Below are 22,405 nucleotides of genomic sequence, written 5' to 3' on the forward strand. Positions count from 1 at the left end.
GGACAGGCCCTTCAGTTTCTTCAGACTGTTTCTTTAAACAATATTAATTTAAAAGCAAAATAAGGCATTCCACCAAAATTAGCGGGGAAAACTTTTTTTGTCATTTGCAAGAGGAACACTCTACTACAGAAAGGTACTGTTTTATTAGTAGTTAAGACCGATTTTTGAAGAGGATTGCCTTTTAGGAAAAAGCTCACCCAACTTAAGCCTGCAAGCCTAGTCAGGGTCTAATCAGTACTATTAATTACACCGCTGCTAATGGCAGAGCAGGCTGCTGCTTAGAGGAGTCACCTCGGCAGAAACAGGCTGAGCCTGCTGCCTGTGGTGTGCTTGCAGGTGCAGCTCGCAGCAGCAGTTTGCTGGCTTAGGTTGGCCAGGGAACTTAGTAGCAATAATCAGTAACTTCTACAGTGCATTTTCTGTGTGATACACAGCTACAGAGGATCTAGCAGCCTTTGCTGCTTAAAAGCAGCCCTGCTGAAGCAGAAGATTGACTCAACAAAGTCACCAGGTGTTAGTCAAGCCTAGTTACTATTCTCAGTAGGCATCAATCGTTAGTGTCACTGAATTACAGTGTATTCTAAATAAAGCTAATTCTCTGATTGTATCTCGTAGCTAATTGTCCTGATCTTTTTTCCATGTTTTGAGGACAGCGTGGTGTATTCTTTATCTGGGGGACTTTTGACTGCTTGGATAGGATGCACAGCTGATAGAATTGATGTAAATATATATTTTTAAAGAAGTAAATAATACAGCAGTTGATTTTATGAGGGCATTTTAATTTGACCTAAGGGAAAGATTAAGGCCATTATGGTGGTTGTTTGCTTTGTTGCTCCCAGTACAGATTATGATCTGGAAGCAGCCTTGCATTTCAAAAGAATGCTTTTATTGCAAGGTCAGAATTCCAGAATTATAACCACTTGTTTTTTTCTTTTCTTACAGAGAAGAGCAAGAAGAATCCTCAGCAATTCGAGTTGGTTTTGTCACTTACAACAAGGTCCTCCACTTCTTTAATGTAAAAAGCAGCTTAGCTCAGCCCCAGATGATGGTGGTCACAGATGTTGGAGAAGTTTTTGTTCCTTTGCTGGATGGTTTCCTGGTTAACTTTCAGGAATCGCGATCTGTTGTTATCAAGTAAAGTATAATTATTCCATATGTGAATAAGATCTGAATGCTTGTGATATGCATTATGTCTTTTAGTCAGTTAGGTTCTGGGGGCTACATGTATTTATTGAAATACTTTAGAAGCCAGCAGATGCCTCTGAGGCAAAGAAAAAGTGGTATCAACAGCCCTCCAGTACTGAATTTGAAAGCATATTTTGGCCAGGTGTAGACCATGCATCTTGAGCTGTGCTTCTTCAAAACTGGGAGGGGAGTTGTGGCTGGTGCCTTGCTGCATGCTTTTCCTCTTGCAGTGTACATGATGCACGCCTAGATATGATCTAAGGACTCTTAAGTCCTTACAACACAGCAGAGCTCCTTAATTTTTAGCTGTTCTTTTGTGTGTTCCCTTGTGTTACTCAGCTTTGAAATAATGCATCTGAGAATTTAAAAATTCAGATTTTTTTTTTATTCTGGCTGGAATCCTAAGAAAATGAGCAATCAAAATTCATATTTAGAAAAATATAAATTTGCATGGAAAACATCTTCCTGTGTGAAGACTTGGTATATTACAAGGTGTGTTTGGGGATTATCCCAAATACACTAACTGTTTGACACACTGAGCCTTTTTGTTTTTCATAGCTTGTTGGACCAGATTCCAGAGATGTTTGCAGACACTAACGAGAGTGAGACCATTTTCCTTCCTGTTATCCAGGCTGGCATGGAGGCACTAAAGGTTAGAATGTTCCTCTCTGTGAGAGAAGCAGCTCTTTAATGATGCTAAGGCTTGATAAGCTGCAGAAATTGCATTTGCTAAAAGCCAGTCCCAAGGACTGAGAAATCACAATGGGAAATTAGAAAAAAAAAAGTCACTGATTGTTTCCAGCACTAATGTTCTGTTATTCTAACACTGTATTTGAACAGCTTTAGTCAGAATGAGAATGCTGACGAGCATAACATCTGTTTCCAGATTTTGCTTATTGAGGGAAACCAGTCCCTAGGGTCCGTTGTACATAGAACGGATGCTTAGAAGATGAGGAGCAGGAGTCAATTTCTTGTTCAGCATTTGAGAGAAAAAAGGGTTTAGTTAGTCCAACAGAACTAATAGATAACCTGGATGTTTGCACAGATATCCAGTCCTTGCACGTGTGAAGGGCAGGAGAAGTCAGGCTAAGATACCATCTTGCCTTGCCTGTTCTCCTGGTTCTGCTGACTTCTGCAAAATGAGATATTTCTGGCTGTTTATGACTGAATCGGGTAGGGGGTTGAAGGATGATTTCCGCTTAACTGACAAGTTCTCACAGCTTGAATACAGCTGACAGTCCACAGGTCAAGATGCATCCCCAGTTGCTTTCTGCATGTCCGGGACATCCCCTAAAGTGCTGACATTTCCATGGAGTGCTGCCAGTTGAAAGAATGCCACCATGGTTTACCACAAGATTTGTAGGGGCCAAAACCAGCCAGTGGTGTTTTAAAATAGTTGTTTTATCTGCAAGCTGTGTATAACTAAATCATGAACTTTGAGTAGATTTTAATGCACTCTTAGAAATAACATATGTGCATTTAAGAAAATGTATCAAAAGCAATGTCGGTAATTCCTGTCATGACAAATACCATGACAAACAGGGATTTGTTAAGTCTTTCAGCTGACAGAATGCTTCTTAAAAGGAACTGAAGAAATTGGCATTTGTGATTAAAGATAACTATGCTTGAAATACTAGGACTGAAATTTCAGCTCAATTAAAAGTAGGATAGTGTCTCCAATTGCATTTCTGCCATCTCTCTAGCAAAGAGATTTCTAGTTTTCCCAGAAGAATGCCGTAGCTTATTTTGAAATGTGGAATATATTTACTTTGTGAACATCTTAAGAACCGGAGGAGAAGGAGTACCAAAGCTGGTTTGTGTCTGTAGTCTTGGGTATTGCAGTTTTAATCTGGATGTGCGGTTAAGCCCGGAGCGGGAGAAGGACAAACCCCTTTTTCCTCCTTCCTTCCCCTCACCTTCACCCAACTTCTTCAATACTTGAACACCTCAGAATTGCTAATCAGTTTTCATTTCACTTTGCTTTAACTTTTGGTGAGCCCTGAAGTGGTCAGGCAGTTGCAGTAGATAATCATTGTGGATCCATTCCAACTGGACTATTCTATTCTGTCCTGTTTGTTCCCATTAGCTGTCTCACAAGTAAGTGATAAACTGGATGTTCTAAATTTTGGTGGAAAAGCTTGTTAATAGTGTAAAGATGCCTGCGGTACTGCTACTGTTGTTACTGTTGTCTTTGGAATTCAGGGGTTTTTGTCATTAGTTTGGCATCTCAGTAAATATCATGTTCTCATTAGAGTTCTAAATAAGAATAGAAAACTTGAATAAAACTGGCATTACCTCATTTCTTAGTGACAGGAAGAAATGTTCATTTCAAATTTTGATAATACTGCGTTTTACTGTAGATTTGAATGTGGAATCTAGTTCAGGAATGTAATCAACACTCGTCTATAAACATGTAGTGAACACTAGTGTGCCTGAATTGGAAGAAATATTTTTTTGTTTAAATTACATTTCTTTTTAATTTTATCTGATTTCAGTATTTGTACTTGGGATACTTGTTGCATGATGCTTGTATCCAATTGGAAAATCTCCAAGAGAAGTACTCCTAGTTTTGCCCATGAAGATTTTAGATTCCTGCAGAGAAATTACTATAACAGTGCATCAGCCAACATACCTGTGTGCTAGATTAAGTTATTTGTTGACATGAAATGCCCAGTTTGTTTTGGGACTCATTTCCATCAAGTTTTGAGTCTCTAAATGAATTATTTAGCTCTGAGGAACTTGCAGGAAGTTTACACTGTTCTCTGAGGTATCAGCGTATGAAAATAAGGCTTTTTTATCCTAGCAATAATAAATACGCCAGTATGATGTCTTTGAAACAGGCTGCAGAATGTGCTGGAAAATTGTTTATCTTCCATTCTTCATTGCCAACTGCAGAAGCACCAGGGAAGCTGAGAAACAGAGATGACAAAAAACTACTCAACACAGATAAAGAAAAGGTATTTTTTGATCTGAGTTAACAAGGGATGCTGGATTTCTCTAATAGAGCCTGGATGTTTTTTCATTGATCTTCTTTTACTAAGACATGTTGTTTAATTGTAGTCCCATTCTCGCTGTGCCATGGTTATGTAGGTATGTTGATAATTGCCCCTACAGGAACACCAAAGTCCAGCTACGGTAGAGCAGCCGTTCCCATCGATGAAGGAAACTCCCCAGCAGCAAATAATTCTGCCCATCGAGAGCCTTTGCCACCTGCCCTGTTTAGTGATTTAGTTCTCAAAGAACGTACCCAGTGGGTTCCCTGCATGAGTACGTGGGCAGGAGCAACATGTCTTCAATCAAATCCATGCCTCACTTAAAACTTCCACTTCATCTGTTTCCTTCATGTGGGCATTGGGATTGTGGTTGGTTACTAACAGCATCTAACGTTGACACTTGTATTTTTTTAATTCTGTGCAGACACTCTTCCAGCCCCAGGTCAGTTCTTACGAGGCCTTAGCCAGGGATTGTGTGACCAATGGCTGCTGCGTGAATTTGTTCCTCTTCCCAAATCAGTACGTGGATGTAGCCTCCATGGGGCTTGTCACAATGTACACCGGAGGAACGTTGTACAAGTACAACAATTTCCAGGTAAGTGATGCAGGTTTCCTGCCTTTCAGATAGATAGTAACACCTGGGGATGTATTCTTTTTCCTTTGCGTTTCAATGAGTGTTTTGACATTTAACATAAAAGTAGAGTGACTTTGGAAAATTCACCTAGAAGCTCCCAGGGAAAAAATTCAAACTTGTAAATGACAGATCAGGTTCAAATATATATCTTGAAACAGTCATAAGTTGGTTGGTATGTTAAAATTACATCCACGTCTGAGTAGGGAAGTCGATTACTCCTGTATATGCAGATAAAAATGCTTATGAGAAAAAGCCCCTAAAAGCTATAACACTTGTTGAAAATTTCACGTGAATCTCTATGTGGAGTAGGGGACTTCCTCTGTGTCAAGAGCCGACCCGCAAAAGCTTTTTTTTTTTTTTTTTTTTGCGAAGTCAGCAAGGCTACCCTGTAATTCTTAAGGCAAGGTTAAGTGCAAGAAGAGATGTTACTGGAGATAACTTGAATAGAAATTCTGGGTGTCCAAGCTTAGTTATGAGTTGGTGGCCATTTGCATATTTATGTTTCTGTTAACAAAACAACAATCAACATTGCTTCTCTCTTAAAGGAAACGAGATGTTAAATGTGAAAAGAACAGCTTCAATGTCTGGGGGATCAGAGGGAGGGGGAGCGCGTTGGGTTTCTGCTTTGTTGCTGCCACCCGGCGGTGACCTGCAGCTTTGGCTTTGCTTTGCGTTTCTAGCTCGATGCTGACAGCACACAGTTCTTAAGGGACCTCAGGAGGGACGTCGAAAAAAAGACCGGATTTGATGTAGTAATGAGGGTTCGGACAAGTACAGGTAATGGTACCCGTTGGGTATGAGAATGAACATGAATGTGTAATATATAATTTTAAATAATATATAATGTATACACAGCACTATATTTCTATAATATATATGAAAATACCAAATTTTAAATAATAGTGCTGTACAGATTCCTGTAAAACAGCTAACCTGATCTTACCTTCATTATATACCCCTTGGAAAGTAATTGGATAGGCTGATAAAAGGCATGACTACGTCCTCTCTGTGTATGCCTCCGTAATTATTAATTTTCAAATACAAGTGAGGCTTCTGATCTTTATGCATGCAGCTTGGGTTGCAAGTTCAGTTGCAGCCTGATACTTACTTACACGTTCCTTCATTTTCATCCTTCAAATGGCATTGCTGGGTCTATTTTTCAAGTTTTGATTCCTAGCTCAAATTTCAGTATTTGAGAAGCATAGACACACCAAGTGGCCAAGTCAACAGTGCCCAAGGTGATCTCTGAGTCAGAGTGCAGATTCATGGCCCATCAGCCTTTCCCTCTCACCCACCTGTTAAAAATGCCATTGGCAAGGACACTTGGTGGGGCCCCCTGAGCCTGCAAATCCACCCCTGAGGGAAAATAGTTCCTGTTTCAGTAAGCAAAATTGACTGACCATAAAAAGAAAGACACAAAAAGAATGTCAATTTTATTTGCCATTTTTAAATGAAATATGTTTGTTCTGTTTTAATCTGGCTGTAGGCTTCAGGGCTACAGACTTCTTTGGTGCCATTTACATGGACAACACCACAGATATAGAGATGGCAGCTGTGGACTGTGACAAGGCAGTGACAGTGGAGTTCAAGCACGATGACAAACTGGATGAAGACAGTGGAGCCTTAATTCAGGTAAGAAACTTAATTGCATGTAATATCATGTGATTGTGAGCAAGGACTTCTGCAGCTGTAAACAAAAATGTTATGGTGTAGGACAGATGGGAGCAAGGCACAGCTTGCAGACTCTGACATAATACCAGTAATAAAAAAAGGTTTTAATTAACTACCCAAAGGCTGCATCTCTCCTCAAAAGCACAAACTCTGAGTTAGGCACGAAGGTAGGAATGTCTTTCATGACAACTATATCGCTGCCGACCCTACCAACTGCTCAGGACCCACCAGCAATGGTACCTGTGCAATGGAAGTTCTCGCCTGCCAGCTGGCTGCCCTGCTCCCTCAGGCTCTGGGCACGTGAGCGCTAGAAGCCCCACAGCGCTCACCCCGGGGCACCACGATGTCCTCTGTGACATGCAGTGCCTTCTCTCTCATGCAGAGTGGTGCATCAGGAGCTTCCTTCAAGATGCCAGGCTTTCCAAAGCTAACTAAATATTTGCTTCCTGCCTTAGTCTGCAACATGAGATCTCAGTAACAGTTCCTGGAAATGCCACTTAGGCAATAATGGATATCTCTGTCTGCCTAAATTGCCAACAGACAGACTTGTGATACATCATCTTGTTAGGAATGGGAGTATCCCACCTATGATCAGATAATGTTTACTATTCTAGGTGTTTAGTCATGACCTTTTTCTTCTTTAATGACAGAAAGTGCTTCAGCTTGCAAGGTTTTAAACTTAAGCCATGGAATTATCTGAACTTTTTATTTCTGTCCTGCTTAGCTTTTAGCTTGCCCTTATAAATACATTTCCTAGGTTGGCAGTTAATCCCGGTATGAATGCAGCGCTGTGAAACATCTGGTTCGGTACACATGAAGTAGGTTCCTAGAGCTGTGGTGCAGCAGTGGCAGGGATGCATCTGCCACGTGGCTGGTGCACTCACAGCTCTGTTGTGAGAGAGGCACTTGTGGGAGAATCTCCTGCAAGGCAGGCTGCAGTGATTGGGAGTCTGTGTTTGCCCTGCAGGCTTTGGATCTCGCATTGTAGTGAAGTATCAACATTATATTGAAGTAGAATTGGAGTCAGAAGGAAATTCTTAAATTACACGTGCAATTTTTAGTATCTAAGCCCATGGTAGATGCAGGATACAGGGGTCGGCAGGACCTTCTGTTTCACTTGATAAGCAACCCACTCTTGTAAAAAGAAGAACCGCTCAGCTTTTCAAGATTAGGAAGTTTCTCTGTGGTGTTTTTGACAAGAGATAATGTGATGGGCAGAGTACTTCCCAGCAAGCTTCGCATCTCTTGTATGGTGGTGTTTCAGGTACGTTTGTTCAAATATTACACAACTACAAAGTATGATTTACAATTGGTGGCCTCTTGTTTTCAGATTATACCATCAGTGTGTAGCAAATGAGTAATAAGCCTTTCACTTGGTCATGTTATTTTTTTGTAGTTTTAACATTAGTAACTCTTATAATGTCGAATATATTTCCATAAAAAATACAGCTGTGTCGGTACTATAGATAACTGAAGCAGCACTGTGAGATTAGGCTATCTATCTTCACAAGTAATTCTATACCTTTTACGCACAAAGTAGGTGGCTCTTGCATGACAGAATCTTTGTTTTAAAATTAAAAATAAATGGCAATTTGCTTCTCTGTTTCAGTGTGCTGTCCTTTACACATCAGTAAGTGGGCAAAGACGACTTCGCATCCACAATATAGGTTTAAACTGTAGCTCCCAGTTGGCTGATGTCTACAAGACTTGTGAGACTGATGCACTTATCAACTTCTTGGCTAAGTCAGGTAACGTTCTAATGCTCAATTTTGTTTCCTCTTTTTACTTAGGGGTGGAGGAAGGGGAAGGAAAGGGAGCTGAAGTGATTAGCTAGTGGGAAATCATGTTTTTTAACTTGCTGCTCCAAGCCTGAGCAACACTTGGAGTATTATAGAATTGAAAAGACAAACAGGTTACATATTTTAGACATACTGTCATGAAAGTAACGCTTGTGAAAGTAACTAGAAACATGTAATGCACAAAACCGTATAGATAGAATGGGCATCCTATCATAGTGTTGGAGGGTTGGTGGTGGGTTTTTTTTTTGCGCAAAGATGAATAAACATCCTTCAAGATGTGGTCTGTGAAAGAGATGAAATTGCAGCCATACACCCTAGGTTAGTACAATTAGAAGCTGGCAGAATAGAGCTACTTTAGAAGCATGTCCACATCTTTAGCACGTTGTTTTATTTTTCTATATTTGCAGCTTTTAAAGCTGTTCTAAGCCAACCACTGAAGACTGTCAGAGAGATCCTGCTGAATCAGACAGCTCACATGCTGGCGTGTTACAGGAAGAACTGCGCCAACCAGTTGACAGTAAACCAGGTAAAACCCACCCAAACTCAGCCCTCACCCAGCCAGGCTTTGCAGATGAATGGCCACCCCTGCCAGAGCAGCAGTGCCAGAAAGGAATGTTTCAGGACAGACTTTCCCTTTTCTTTCAAATGTAATTACTGACAGGTGGGATTTAATGGTGGCAGTAGAACACATGGAGGCTGCTGTTCCGGAACAAATGGCAGTGCCGTTGAGGAAACTGATGATCATATTCACATTAAGGAGCTGAGAAAGCCTTTTGCTTCCTGCTGGAATTATGTGCTGACTCACGAAGCTTTCATTTTTTTTTTCTTCTTATGTTGTTAAAGATTTTAGTACTCTAATTCTTGACAAATAAGACTTATTGTCAAAAAATTAAAATAACATTGTATCTTAACAAAAAATCTGAATCTGCATGTAAATCATCTCACGTGACATTTTTCTTGCAACTCTCAAAATATTCACCTATATCCTTCAGATTTTTGAGTCATTTCAAAAGACAGCCAGAATGGTCGGCTTTCTGACTTCTTCTTTTTTTTTTTTTTTTTTTAAATGACAGTTGGTGATTCTGTACATGGAGCTGAAGTTAACAGCAAGGCCAAAGGACTCTAATGTTGGGAGGCATTTGGTTTATTTTAGTTCCTTTGATCTCCTTTAAAGTGTAGTTTGCAATTCTTTCTTCTTGAATGTAACATCATATTATAGATTAGAATTATTAGCATGTCCTAATTCAATGCTCCAGTTGTTTCCTCTTAAATTATTCACCCTTATGTTCTGGCAATTCAACTTAGAGAAGGACTAAAGCTTTTATCTACCATGCAGTGCTTCCAATACTCAAAAGCCTGGGCAACCAATTGTTTAGTGTTTGTCAGCAACAATGCCAGGAGACACTTACTGTGGACCTCCATTTCCCTCCTAAATTGTTTAGATAAAAAAAAACACAAATGCCCACTTTTATGATGTGATGCCTCCTTAATTTGGTACCTAAACATGAGCATGGGTTACAGGAAGATGACAGCCTCCCAGGTGACAACTGCAGTCTATAGAGCAAATAATTTCTGTTGGATTCTTATTAAATGTATTAATTATTGAGCTGTCACATCTCGTGTGAAATAGCACATATTAAAACTTTTTTTTTTTTCTCCTCTTTAATCAAAGACAAGAAGCAGTTGTTTTAGACTGTTGGGAAGTCCAGTTCTCATTCCCCAGCCTGTGGTATGTGTTAGGTAACAAGGTTTCTCTCACTTGCAGCTCATCCTTCCAGATGCAATGAAGGTGCTGCCGGTGTACGTGAACTCCCTGTTGAAGAGCGGCGTGCTAGTCAGCAGACCAGAAATTCCCACTGACGAGAGAGTGTACCACCGCCAGCTGGTCATGTCTATGGGGGTAGCTGACACACAGATGTTTTTCTATCCCCAGCTTCTACCAATTGTGAGTATGGTGTTTGCACACCTTTGTTTTCAGTATGCTGCGATTTTAGAACTCTGCAGCTGCAGAAAAGATTGTGTCTGCTAGGTGAGTGTTGCACTGCCATGCTGGATTACATTGGTACCCTGATAGAGCTGCTGGTTGAACTAAATTGAAGAGGGAGGAGTAGAACTCCAGGAAAATGGGGAAGCAACATTATCAGTCATTGACATCAGCATCCTGTAAGAATCTCACTGTGCCTTTAGCAAGGTTTTTTTTGTCCAGGCTAATGAAAGATGCCAGCTTTACTAAAGACCAACACTGGTGTGCAAGTGTCTCCCTACTTAGAGCAGGACTTCCTCTGCACACAGTGCAGTAACTGAAAAAGAAAAGGTTTCATTTTTAATTCCTTTAATCTGGAAAGGAAGCACCAAGATGTACTAAACACTTCAACAGTTAATTCTCAGTATGTAATTATTACAGCTTCAGTCACCTTCAAGTCACCAAGTCTACAATTTCTGTGTGTGTTGCCCTGCAGCATGGCCTGGATCTGAAGAGTGATGCTCTCCCAAAGGCTGTCCGCTGCTCTGAGGAACGTCTCTCAGAGGGAGGGGCCTTCCTTCTGGCAGATGGTCTGAGCATGTTCCTGTGGCTGGGAATTGGTGCACCCACACAGCTCATCCAAGGACTTTTCAACGTGCCATCCTTCGCACACATCAGCACGGAGGCGGTGAGTAGATGGAGACTAGTTCCTTCTCCAGAATTCATGAATTAGTGAGACCAGACTGCTAATCAGAGAAGGGAGGGATGGGGATTTGCATCATTCAACAAAGAGCAGAAACAGGTGATCAGCAGAAGGTGTTAAGACACCAGAAGTGTGTGGTAACATACAAAGCTTTATTAAGCTTTTACAGTCTGAACACTTAAAGAAGAGAAGCTTTCACAACATTTTAAAATCTTCTTAAACTTTCACTGTTGTAGATATTAAAATCCTATTGAATGTGTATTGCTAAAATTGGAACAAAACGCTGTGCAATAGTTAAAGTTTCTCCTGGTAGTGAATTTCAATATAGTGATTATTTAACATGGAAAAGTGGCTTAGACAGATGAGTTGGAGAGGGAATTCTGTGAAGGAGATCGCCAATTCCCAGTTGACAATGAAAGCCACAGTAACGTGCATCATAAATACGAATTCATAAAGGATAGCTGCTGATAACAGATGAGACTGGAATATAACAACTTGCCATGCTGTCATGCCAACAGACATCCCTGCCAGAGCTGGACAACCCATTTTCTAAGAAACTCAAGTCAATAATGGAGCATACCCAGAGCCAAAGGCCCTACACTATGAAGGTGAGATTTCTCTCCATTTCAACTAATTGCACAAACCTGTTTACAAGAAAACAGCTGGCCTAAATAGAACTTAAAAACCATTGTAGGCTACTGTTAAGTAGAAAGACAGTTCCTGTATGTTGGTGAGTTCCATGATGGTCTGTAGGAACAAGCATTGGACTGTGCTGAATGCTAAATCAAAACAGATTGTTAGAAATAGTGAAATATAATACATCACTCTAACTTACAGCAGTTGGTCCCCCTAAATAGTCATAAAAACAGCTAATGAACGGCGGTGATGCCAGAGTTTTAGAATCCGTCCCTCCTTAACAAGATACAGGAATGGTGGCCCCCGCTGGTGGGGGGGAGGGGGAGGGAGGCAGGGAAGGAAGGGGGACGGGAGGAGAGAGGGGGGGGCCTGCGGCCCCCGCTGGTGGGGGGGAGGGGGAGGGAGGCAGGGAAGGAAGGGGGACGGGAGGAGGAAGTGGGGGGGCCTGCGGCCCCCGCTGGTGGGGGGGAGGGGGAGGGAGGCAGGGAAGGAAGGGGGACGGGAGGAGGAAGCGGGGGGGCCTGCGGCCCCCACCACTAGCGGAGGAGGAGGAAGGTAGGGAAGGAAGGGGGACGGGAGGAGGAAGCGGGGGGGCCTGCGGCCCCCACCACTAGCGGAGGAGGAGGAAGGCAGGGAAGGAAGGGGGACGGGAGGAAGGAAGCGGGGGGGCCTGCGGCCCCCACCACTAGGGGAGGAGGAGGAAGGCAGGAAAGGAAGGGGGACGGGAGGAAGGAAGCGGGGGGGCATGCGGCCCCCACCACTAGGGGAGGAGGAGGAAGGCAGGAAAGGAAGGGGGACGGGAGGAAGGAAGCGGGGGGGCATGCGGCCCCCACCACTAGGGGAGGAGGAGGAAGGCAGGAAAGGAAGGGGGACGGGAGGAAGGAAGCGGGGGGGCATGCGGCCCCCACCACTAGGGGAGGAGGAGGAAGGCAGGAAAGGAAGGGGGACGGGAGGAAGGAAGCGGGGAGGCCTGCGGCCCCCACCACTAGGGGAGGAGGAGGAAGGCAGGAAAGGAAGGGGGCCGGGAGGAAGGAAGTGGGGGGGCATGCGGCCCCCACCACTAGGGGAGGAGGAGGAAGGCAGGGAAGGAAGGGGGACGGGAGGAGGAAGCGGGGGGGCCTGCGGCCCCCGCTGGGGAGGGGGAGGAGGAGGAAGGCAGGGAAGGAAGGGGGACGGGAGGAGGAAGCGGGGGGGCCTGCGGCCCCCACCACTAGCGGAGGAGGAGGAAGGCAGGGAAGGAAGGGGGACGGGAGGAGGAAGCGGGGGGGCCTGCGGCCCCCACCACTAGGGGAGGAGGAGGAAGGCAGGGAAGGAAGGGGGACGGGAGGAGGAAGCGGGGGGGCCTGCGGCCCCCGCTGGGGAGGGGGAGGGGGAGGGGGAGGAAGGCAGGGAAGGAAGGGGGACGGGAGGAAGGAAGCAAGCGGCGGGGCCTGCGGCCCCCGCTGGGGAGGGGGAGGGGGAGGGGGAGGGGGAGGAAGGCAGGGAAGGAAGGGGGACGGGAGGAAGGAAGCAAGCGGGGGGGCCTGCGGCCCCCGCTGGGGAGGGGGAGGGGGAGGGGGAGGGGGAGGAAGGCAGGGAAGGAAGAGGGACGGGAGGAAGGAAGCAAGCGGGGGGGGCCTGCGGCCCCCGCTGGGGAGGGGGAGGGGGAGGGGGAGGAAGAGGAAGGCAGGGAAGGAAGGGGGACGGGAGGAAGGAAGCAAGCGGGGGGGGCCTGCGGCCCCCGCTGGGGAGGGGGAGGGGGAGGGGGAGGAAGAGGAAGGCAGGGAAGGAAGGGGGACGGGAGGAAGGAAGCAAGCGGGGGGGCCTGCGGCCCCCGCTGGGGAGGGGGAGGGGGAGGGGGAGGAAGGCAGGGAAGGAAGGGGGACGGGAGGAAGGAAGCAAGCGGGGGGGGCCTGCGGCCCCCGCTGGGGAGGGGGAGGGGGAGGGGGAGGAAGGCAGGGAAGGAAGGGGGACGGGAGGAAGGAAGCAAGCGGGGGGGGCCTGCGGCCCCCGCTGGGGAGGGGGAGGGGGAGGAAGAGGAAGGCAGGGAAGGAAGGGGGACGGGAGGAAGGAAGCAAGCGGGGGGGGGCCTGCGGCCCCCGCTGGGGAGGGGGAGGGGGAGGGGGAGGAAGAGGAAGGCAGGGAAGGAAGGGGGACGGGAGGAAGGAAGCAAGCGGGGGGGGGCCTGCGGCCCCCGCTGGGGAGGGGGAGGGGGAGGGGGAGGAAGAGGAAGGCAGGGAAGGAAGGGGGACGGGAGGAAGGAAGCAAGCGGGGGGGGGCCTGCGGCCCCCGCTGGGGAGGGGGATGGGGAGGGGGAGGAAGAGGAAGGCAGGGAAGGAAGGGGGACAGGAGGAAGGAAGCAAGCGGGGGGGGGCCTGCGGCCCCCGCTGGGGAGGGGGAGGGGGAGGGGGAGGAAGAGGAAGGCAGGGAAGGAAGGGGGACGGGAGGAAGGAAGCAAGCGGGGGGGCCTGCGGCCCCCGCTGGGGAGGGGGAGGGGGAGGGGGAGGAAGAGGAAGGCAGGGAAGGAAGGGGGACGGGAGGAAGGAAGCAAGCGGGGGGGCCTGCGGCCCCCGCTGGGGAGGGGGAGGAAGAGGAAGGCAGGGAAGGAAGGGGGACGGGAGGAAGGAAGCAAGCGGGGGGGCCTGCGGCCCCCGCTGGGGAGGGGGAGGGGGAGGGGGAGGAAGAGGAAGGCAGGGAAGGAAGGGGGACGGGAGGAAGGAAGCAAGCGGGGGGGCCTGCGGCCCCCGCTGGGGAGGGGGAGGGGGAGGAAGAGGAAGGCAGGGAAGGAAGGGGGACGGGAGGAAGGAAGCAAGCGGGGGGGCCTGCGGCCCCCGCTGGGGAGGGGGAGGGGGAGGAAGAGGAAGGCAGGGAAGGAAGGGGGACGGGAGGAAGGAAGCAAGCGGGGGGGCCTGCGGCCCCCGCTGGGGAGGGGGAGGGGGAGGGGGAGGAAGAGGAAGGCAGGGAAGGAAGGGGGACGGGAGGAAGGAAGCAAGCGGGGGGGCCTGCGGCCCCCGCTGGGGAGGGGGAGGGGGAGGGGGAGGAAGGCAGGGAAGGAAGGGGGACGGGAGGAAGGAAGCAAGCGGGGGGGGCCTGCGGCCCCCGCTGGGGAGGGGGAGGGGGAGGAAGAGGAAGGCAGGGAAGGAAGGGGGACGGGAGGAAGGAAGCAAGCGGGGGGGGGCCTGCGGCCCCCGCTGGGGAGGGGGAGGGGGAGGGGGAGGAAGAGGAAGGCAGGGAAGGAAGGGGGACGGGAGGAAGGAAGCAAGCGGGGGGGGGCCTGCGGCCCCCGCTGGGGAGGGGGAGGGGGAGGAAGAGGAAGGCAGGGAAGGAAGGGGGACGGGAGGAAGGAAGCAAGCGGGGGGGGGCCTGCGGCCCCCGCTGGGGAGGGGGATGGGGAGGGGGAGGAAGAGGAAGGCAGGGAAGGAAGGGGGACAGGAGGAAGGAAGCAAGCGGGGGGGGGCCTGCGGCCCCCGCTGGGGAGGGGGAGGGGGAGGGGGAGGAAGAGGAAGGCAGGGAAGGAAGGGGGACGGGAGGAAGGAAGCAAGCGGGGGGGCCTGCGGCCCCCGCTGGGGAGGGGGAGGGGGAGGGGGAGGAAGAGGAAGGCAGGGAAGGAAGGGGGACGGGAGGAAGGAAGCAAGCGGGGGGGCCTGCGGCCCCCGCTGGGGAGGGGGAGGGGGAGGAAGAGGAAGGCAGGGAAGGAAGGGGGACGGGAGGAAGGAAGCAAGCGGGGGGGCCTGCGGCCCCCGCTGGGGAGGGGGAGGGGGAGGAAGAGGAAGGCAGGGAAGGAAGGGGGACGGGAGGAAGGAAGCAAGCGGGGGGGCCTGCGGCCCCCGCTGGGGAGGGGGAGGGGGAGGAAGAGGAAGGCAGGGAAGGAAGGGGGACGGGAGGAAGGAAGCAAGCGGGGGGGCCTGCGGCCCCCGCTGGGGAGGGGGAGGGGGAGGGGGAGGAAGAGGAAGGCAGGGAAGGAAGGGGGACGGGAGGAAGGAAGCAAGCGGGGGGGGCCTGCGGCCCCCGCTGGGGAGGGGGAGGGGGAGGGGGAGGAAGAGGAAGGCAGGGAAGGAAGGGGGACGGGAGGAAGGAAGCAAGCGGGGGGGGCCTGCGGCCCCCGCTGGGGAGGGGGAGGGGGAGGAAGAGGAAGGCAGGGAAGGAAGGGGGACGGGAGGAAGGAAGCAAGCGGGGGGGCCTGCGGCCCCCGCTGGGGAGGGGGAGGGGGAGGAAGAGGAAGGCAGGGAAGGAAGGGGGACGGGAGGAAGGAAGCAAGCGGGGGGGCCTGCGGCCCCCGCTGGGGAGGGGGAGGGGGAGGGGGAGGAAGAGGAAGGCAGGGAAGGAAGGGGGACGGGAGGAAGGAAGCAAGCGGGGGGGGCCTGCGGCCCCCGCTGGGGAGGGGGAGGGGGAGGAAGAGGAAGGCAGGGAAGGAAGGGGGACGGGAGGAAGGAAGCAAGCGGGGGGGGGCCTGCGGCCCCCGCTGGGGAGGGGGAGGGGGAGGGGGAGGAAGAGGAAGGCAGGGAAGGAAGGGGGACGGGAGGAAGGAAGCAAGCGGGGGGGGGCCTGCGGCCCCCGCTGGGGAGGGGGAGGGGGAGGGGGAGGAAGAGGAAGGCAGGGAAGGAAGGGGGACGGGAGGAAGGAAGCAAGCGGGGGGGCCTGCGGCCCCCGCTGGGGAGGGGGAGGGGGAGGGGGAGGAAGGCAGGGAAGGAAGGGGGACGGGAGGAAGGAAGCAAGCGGGGGGGGCCTGCGGCCCCCGCTGGGGAGGGGGAGGGGGAGGAAGGCAGGGAAGGAAGGGGGACGGGAGGAAGGAAGCAAGCGGGGGGGGCCTGCGGCCCCCGCTGGGGAGGGGGAGGGGGAGGAAGAGGAAGGCAGGGAAGGAAGGGGGACGGGAGGAAGGAAGCAAGCGGGGGGGGGCCTGCGGCCCCCGCTGGGGAGGGGGAGGGGGAGGGGGAGGAAGAGGAAGGCAGGGAAGGAAGGGGGACGGGAGGAAGGAAGCAAGCGGGGGGGGGCCTGCGGCCCCCGCTGGGGAGGGGGAGGGGGAGGGGGAGGAAGAGGAAGGCAGGGAAGGAAGGGGGACGGGAGGAAGGAAGCAAGCGGGGGGGGGCCTGCGGCCCCCGCTGGGGAGGGGGAGGGGGAGGGGGAGGAAGAGGAAGGCAGGGAAGGAAGGGGGACGGGAGGAAGGAAGCAAGCGGGGGGGGGCCTGCGGCCCCCGCTGGGGAGGGGGAGCGGGAGGGGGAGGAAGAGGAAGGCAGGGAAGGAAGGGGGACGGGAGGAAGGAAGCAAGCGGGGGGGCCTGCGGCCCCCGCTGGGGAGGGGGAGGGGGAGGGGGAGGAAGAGGAAGGCAGGGAAGGAAGGGGGACGGGAGGAAGGAAGCAAGCGGGGGGGCCTGCGGCCCCCGCTGGGGAGGGGGAGGAAGAGGAAGGCAGGGAAGGAAGGGGGACGGGAGGAAGGAAGCAAGCGGGGGGGCCTGCGGCCCCCGCTGGGGAGGGGGAGGGGGAGGGGGAGGAAGAGGAAGGCAGGGAAGGAAGGGGGACGGGAGGAAGGAAGCAAGCGGGGGGGCCTGCGGCCCCCGCTGGGGAGGGGGAGGGGGAGGAAGAGGAAGGCAGGGAAGGAAGGGGGACGGGAGGAAGGAAGGAAGCGGGGGGGCCTGCGGCCCCCGCTGGGGAGGGGGAGGGGGAGGAAGAGGAAGGCAGGGAAGGAAGGGGGACGGGAGGAAGGAAGCAAGCGGGGGGGGGCCTGCGGCCCCCGCTGGGGAGGGGGAGGGGGAGGGGGAGGAAGAGGAAGGCAGGGAAGGAAGGGGGACGGGAGGAAGGAAGCAAGCGGGGGGGGGCCTGCGGCCCCCGCTGGGGAGGGGGAGGGGGAGGGGGAGGAAGAGGAAGGCAGGGAAGGAAGGGGGACGGGAGGAAGGAAGCAAGCGGGGGGGCCTGCGGCCCCCGCTGGGGAGGGGGAGGGGGAGGGGGAGGAAGAGGAAGGCAGGGAAGGAAGGGGGACGGGAGGAAGGAAGCAAGCGGGGGGGCCTGCGGCCCCCGCTGGGGAGGGGGAGGGGGAGGGGGAGGGGGAGGAAGGCAGGGAAGGAAGGGGGACGGGAGGAAGGAAGCAAGCGGGGGGGGCCTGCGGCCCCCGCTGGGGAGGGGGAGGGGGAGGGGGAGGAAGAGGAAGGCAGGGAAGGAAGGGGGACGGGAGGAAGGAAGCAAGCGGGGGGGGCCTGCGGCCCCCGCTGGGGAGGGGGAGGGGGAGGGGGAGGAAGAGGAAGGCAGGGAAGGAAGGGGGACGGGAGGAAGGAAGCAAGCGGGGGGGGGCCTGCGGCCCCCGCTGGGGAGGGGGAGGGGGAGGGGGAGGAAGAGGAAGGCAGGGAAGGAAGGGGGACGGGAGGAAGGAAGCAAGCGGGGGGGGGCCTGCGGCCCCCGCTGGGGAGGGGGAGGGGGAGGGGGAGGAAGAGGAAGGCAGGGAAGGAAGGGGGACGGGAGGAAGGAAGCAAGCGGGGGGGGGCCTGCGGCCCCCGCTGGGGAGGGGGAGGGGGAGGGGGAGGAAGAGGAAGGCAGGGAAGGAAGGGGGACGGGAGGAAGGAAGCAAGCGGGGGGGCCTGCGGCCCCCGCTGGGGAGGGGGAGGAAGAGGAAGGCAGGGAAGGAAGGGGGACGGGAGGAAGGAAGCAAGCGGGGGGGCCTGCGGCCCCCGCTGGGGAGGGGGAGGGGGAGGAAGAGGAAGGCAGGGAAGGAAGGGGGACGGGAGGAAGGAAGCAAGCGGGGGGGCCTGCGGCCCCCGCTGGGGAGGGGGAGGGGGAGGAAGAGGAAGGCAGGGAAGGAAGGGGGACGGGAGGAAGGAAGCAAGCGGGGGGGCCTGCGGCCCCCGCTGGGGAGGGGGAGGGGGAGGGGAAGGAAGGCAGGGAAGGAAGGGGGACGGGAGGAAGGAAGCAAGCGGGGGGGCCTGCGGCCCCCGCTGGGGAGGGGGAGGGGGAGGAAGAGGAAGGCAGGGAAGGAAGGGGGACGGGAGGAAGGAAGCAAGCGGGGGGGGCCTGCGGCCCCCGCTGGGGAGGGGGAGGGGGAGGGGGAGGAGGAGGAAGGCAGGAAAGGAAGGGGGACGGGAGGAAGGAAGCAAGCGGGGGGGCCTGCGGACCCCGCTGGGGAGGGGGAGGGGGAGGGGGAGGAAGAGGAAGGCAGGGAAGGAAGGGGGACGGGAGGAAGGAAGCAAGCGGGGGGGGCCTGCGGCCCCCGCTGGGGAGGGGGAGGGGGAGGGGGAGGAAGAGGAAGGCAGGGAAGGAAGGGGGACGGGAGGAAGGAAGCAAGCGGGGGGGCCTGCGGCCCCCGCTGGGGAGGGGGAGGGGGAGGAAGAGGAAGGCAGGGAAGGAAGGGGGACGGGAGGAAGGAAGCAAGCGGGGGGGCCTGCGGCCCCCGCTGGGGAGGGGGAGGGGGAGGAAGAGGAAGGCAGGGAAGGAAGGGGGACGGGAGGAAGGAAGCAAGCGGGGGGGCCTGCGGCCCCCGCTGGGGAGGGGGAGGGGGAGGGGGAGGAAGAGGAAGGCAGGGAAGGAAGGGGGACGGGAGGAAGGAAGCAAGCGGGGGGGGCCTGCGGCCCCCGCTGGGGAGGGGGAGGGGGAGGGGGAGGAGGAGGAAGGCAGGAAAGGACGGGGGACGGGAGGAAGGAAGGAAGCGGGGGGGCCTGCGGCCCCCGCTGGGGAGGGGGAGGGGGAGGAAGAGGAAGGCAGGGAAGGAAGGGGGACGGGAGGAAGGAAGCAAGCGGGGGGGCCTGCGGCCCCCGCTGGGGAGGGGGAGGGGGAGGGGGAGGAAGAGGAAGGCAGGGAAGGAAGGGGGACGGGAGGAAGGAAGCAAGCGGGGGGGCCTGCGGCCCCCGCTGGGGAGGGGGAGGGGGAGGGGGAGGAAGAGGAAGGCAGGGAAGGAAGGGGGACGGGAGGAAGGAAGGAAGCGGGGGGGCCTGCGGCCCCCGCTGGGGAGGGGGAGGAGGAGGCAGGCAGGAAAGGAAGGGGGACGGGAGGAGGAAGCGGGGGGGGCCTGCGGCCCCCGCCACTAGGGGAGGGGGAGGAGGAGGAAGGCAGGAAAGGAAGGGGGACGGGAGGAGGAAGCGGGGGGGCCTGCGGCCCCCGCCACTAGGGGAGGGGGAGGAGGAGGAAGGCAGGAAAGGAAGGGGGACGGGAGGAGGAAGCGGGGGGGCCTGCGGCCCCCGCCACTAGGGGAGGGGGAGGAGGAGGAAGGCAGGAAAGGAAGGGGGACGGGAGGAGGAAGCGGGGGGGCCTGCGGCCCCCGCCACTAGGGGAGGAGGAGGAAGGCAGGGAAGGAAGGGGGACGGGAGGAGGAAGCGGGGGGGCCTGCGGCCCCCACCACTAGGGGAGGAGGAGGAAGGCAGGAAAGGAAGGGGGACGGGAGGAGGAAGCGGGGGCTGTCAACTTGCCTTTTGTTGTTACTGCATCCTGACCCCATCTGTCTCTCCCTGTTTTCAGCTGAGGATAGTCAAACAGCGCGAGCCGCCGGAGATGGTTTTCCGCCAGGCCCTGGTAGAGGACAAGAGCATTTATGGAGGAGCTTCTTACATAGATTTCTTGTACTACGTTCACAAGGAAATCTGCCAACTGCTCAGTTAAGGAACCTCAAGTATAATTTCTCAGTTCTTTTTTTGATTTTGCAAGAGGAAAAGTCACACATGCCTGGCCCTGGGCTGCACCATACCTGGGCATTCTGCTGCGCTTTGCTGAGCGTTGTCTCTGCTCCTTCTGTACAGTTCCATTTCACACAGCCTATCACAGAGTATTTTGCTTTCTTATTAACTATAGAATAAGAAGTTCTGCACTCAGGTATTCCTCTTCTGGGCGTCCTGACTTTTTTCTCCAAGTGAAGTGCCAGATTTCAACCTGTCAATGCTCAAGAGCATATGGTATGCATTTATTAAAGTGTAATTTAGGAAACTCTTCAATTATTTTTTTTTTGCTAGTCATAAATTGTACAAGAGCCAGGAAAGATGCTGAAGACCTACAGGGAAAAAAAAAAAAGGAAAAAGAAGGTAACACTTTTTTTTTTTTTTTAAGCTAAGGCAAGGCATACACCCGAATCAGATTTGGAATAATTGTGCAGGTCAATTTGAATACTTCGAAGACCTTCATGCAAAGGTAATCTGTGAAAATATTTAAAAAAAAAAAAAATTCGCTCTCTCTCTGGAAGGGACAAGCATTACTCTGTATTGCTTGCAAGAGCCCTCTGGGTAACCTTCCACACCCGGGGTTGTCTATTCACTAAAATGCCTCAGTTTAGAACCGGACTTGACTAAGTTTAACAGCAGGAAGAACAGTGATCAAACAATCCTTTCAAGTTTGGCAGCTAATGCCACACTATTACAGTCCTAGTCTCAAGGGCAGCAATTAACTGAGCATACTATTTAACTGCACTTCCAAAACTGAAAATGTTTTAGGTTTTATATAGTACATTTGCTAACTGGAATATTCCCAGTACAACTTAGATAAACATCTGTCTCTCAAAATTTCAGTGGCATGGCAACTGTAAGACAATTGGCACGTGAACCAAAGGTTACTTATGGTGCTATAGAAAAAGCCTCTTGTTTGATACCAGTTCTGTTGCAGTGACCTCCTCTCACACAACTGATTTATTCAGCAGTCACTGCTTGGGAAAATAAGCCTCTGCTAATACCAGTATTTAAGGTAGAATTTAGAAAGCCAGAATCTTTGGAAGAGCCGTTTACCTCTGATACTTCAGGCTATCATCTGTATCTTTAGGACCAAACACCTCTGTACATGAGGTATGAACTTTTCCAAACTTTAAAAGCTATTGTTAAAAAAAAAATCAGTGTTTCAAGGAAAACAAAAACACCCTCCACAGTAAGGACAAGAGTTGGGCCTCATGGGAAAAAAAAAAAGTGCCTTTAAACATGTTTGTTAGTGTTTCTACTTAGTTTTAATAATTTCAGTATCCAAGATAAGCAGTCAAAATGCATATTTTTTTGTTTGACAGCTTATCAAAACACTTGTATCCTTGTGCATTAACTGAGCGCTCTTAAAGTAAGTGCTATACTAGAAAAGGATCCTTGGACTCAATTCAGCCACCAAGAAAAGCACTCTTTAGCTGAAGACATTACCCTGTAAAAAAAAGTTCTCGGTGCCATTCCAAATCAGTGTACTTTGTAAAATGACACCAGCAACTTTATGTGTAAAGAAATAAGCAATTACTAAATATATGCAGCGTGTGTGTTTATTCTTTCCTATACTAAGTCCTGTTAAGTTTTTTATCCTATCAGCCTCTGCCAAAAGCTGTCCAACACCTCTTAACAAGTAGCACTTAACACTGGTACCCCACGTCTCTACAGCAGGGTTCAGGCACCTGCTCCCCACCTTTCTCCGTAAGCACAGCACGACAACAGTGACTGTTTTAGAACAGCCACTTACCAGGAGTCAGGCAATGGGACCATGTAGAGCTTGCATCTCACTGGCATCAGGGAAGCATTTGTGCTCAGCCGCTGGACAAAAGTTCGCATCAGCAGCAATGAAGGAGTTTCCCCTCCGAGGTAGAAAGCTGGTGAGCTGCTTCCCGGGACAGCACCTGCCACAGCCACGCTCGCTCAGCACCCAGTTCCTTGTCTTACACAGTGGAGTTTGCTGATGGCCAGACCACATCTGCACAGCAACCACATCCATCTCCAACTGCTGTTCTACACCTGGAACTCCGGAGCAGCATGTGCGCCAGCAAAGCCTACAGCGAGCCAGCATTTCTGATTCAGAACAAAGCTGTAGCAATACAAAGCTATTTATCCTTGCACACCTAATTCGTCAGAGCTCCAGCCTTTCCCAGACAGTTCATTTAACCTACATTAAGACATCACAACGGTTAAACTGGCACCAAGATGCA

The 22,405-nt window shown here is 52.7% G+C and overlaps 1 protein-coding gene across 1 annotated transcript in view; it reads left to right on the forward strand.

The window, feature by feature from the left end:
* Positions 1-21,766, forward strand: part of SEC24D (SEC24 homolog D, COPII component) — a 59,988-nt gene extending 38,222 nt beyond the window's left edge. The window contains exons 12-23 of the mRNA XM_086747326.1: positions 943-1,134; positions 1,744-1,837; positions 4,026-4,142; positions 4,603-4,773; positions 5,493-5,589; positions 6,299-6,444; positions 8,093-8,231; positions 8,690-8,808; positions 10,048-10,227; positions 10,742-10,933; positions 11,467-11,556; positions 19,996-21,766. Of these exons, the coding sequence (XP_086603452.1) occupies positions 943-1,134; positions 1,744-1,837; positions 4,026-4,142; positions 4,603-4,773; positions 5,493-5,589; positions 6,299-6,444; positions 8,093-8,231; positions 8,690-8,808; positions 10,048-10,227; positions 10,742-10,933; positions 11,467-11,556; positions 19,996-20,136 (1,678 nt within the window). The 3' untranslated portion in view covers positions 20,137-21,766. The remainder of the gene's footprint in view (positions 1-942; positions 1,135-1,743; positions 1,838-4,025; positions 4,143-4,602; positions 4,774-5,492; positions 5,590-6,298; positions 6,445-8,092; positions 8,232-8,689; positions 8,809-10,047; positions 10,228-10,741; positions 10,934-11,466; positions 11,557-19,995) is intronic.
* Positions 21,767-22,405: the final 639 nt, after the last annotated feature.

The sequence above is a fragment of the Chlamydotis macqueenii genome, chromosome 4 (genome assembly GCF_036417535.1).
Source record: "Chlamydotis macqueenii isolate bChlMac1 chromosome 4, bChlMac1.mat, whole genome shotgun sequence".
In the NCBI taxonomy this organism is placed as follows: Eukaryota; Metazoa; Chordata; class Aves; order Otidiformes; family Otididae; genus Chlamydotis; species Chlamydotis macqueenii.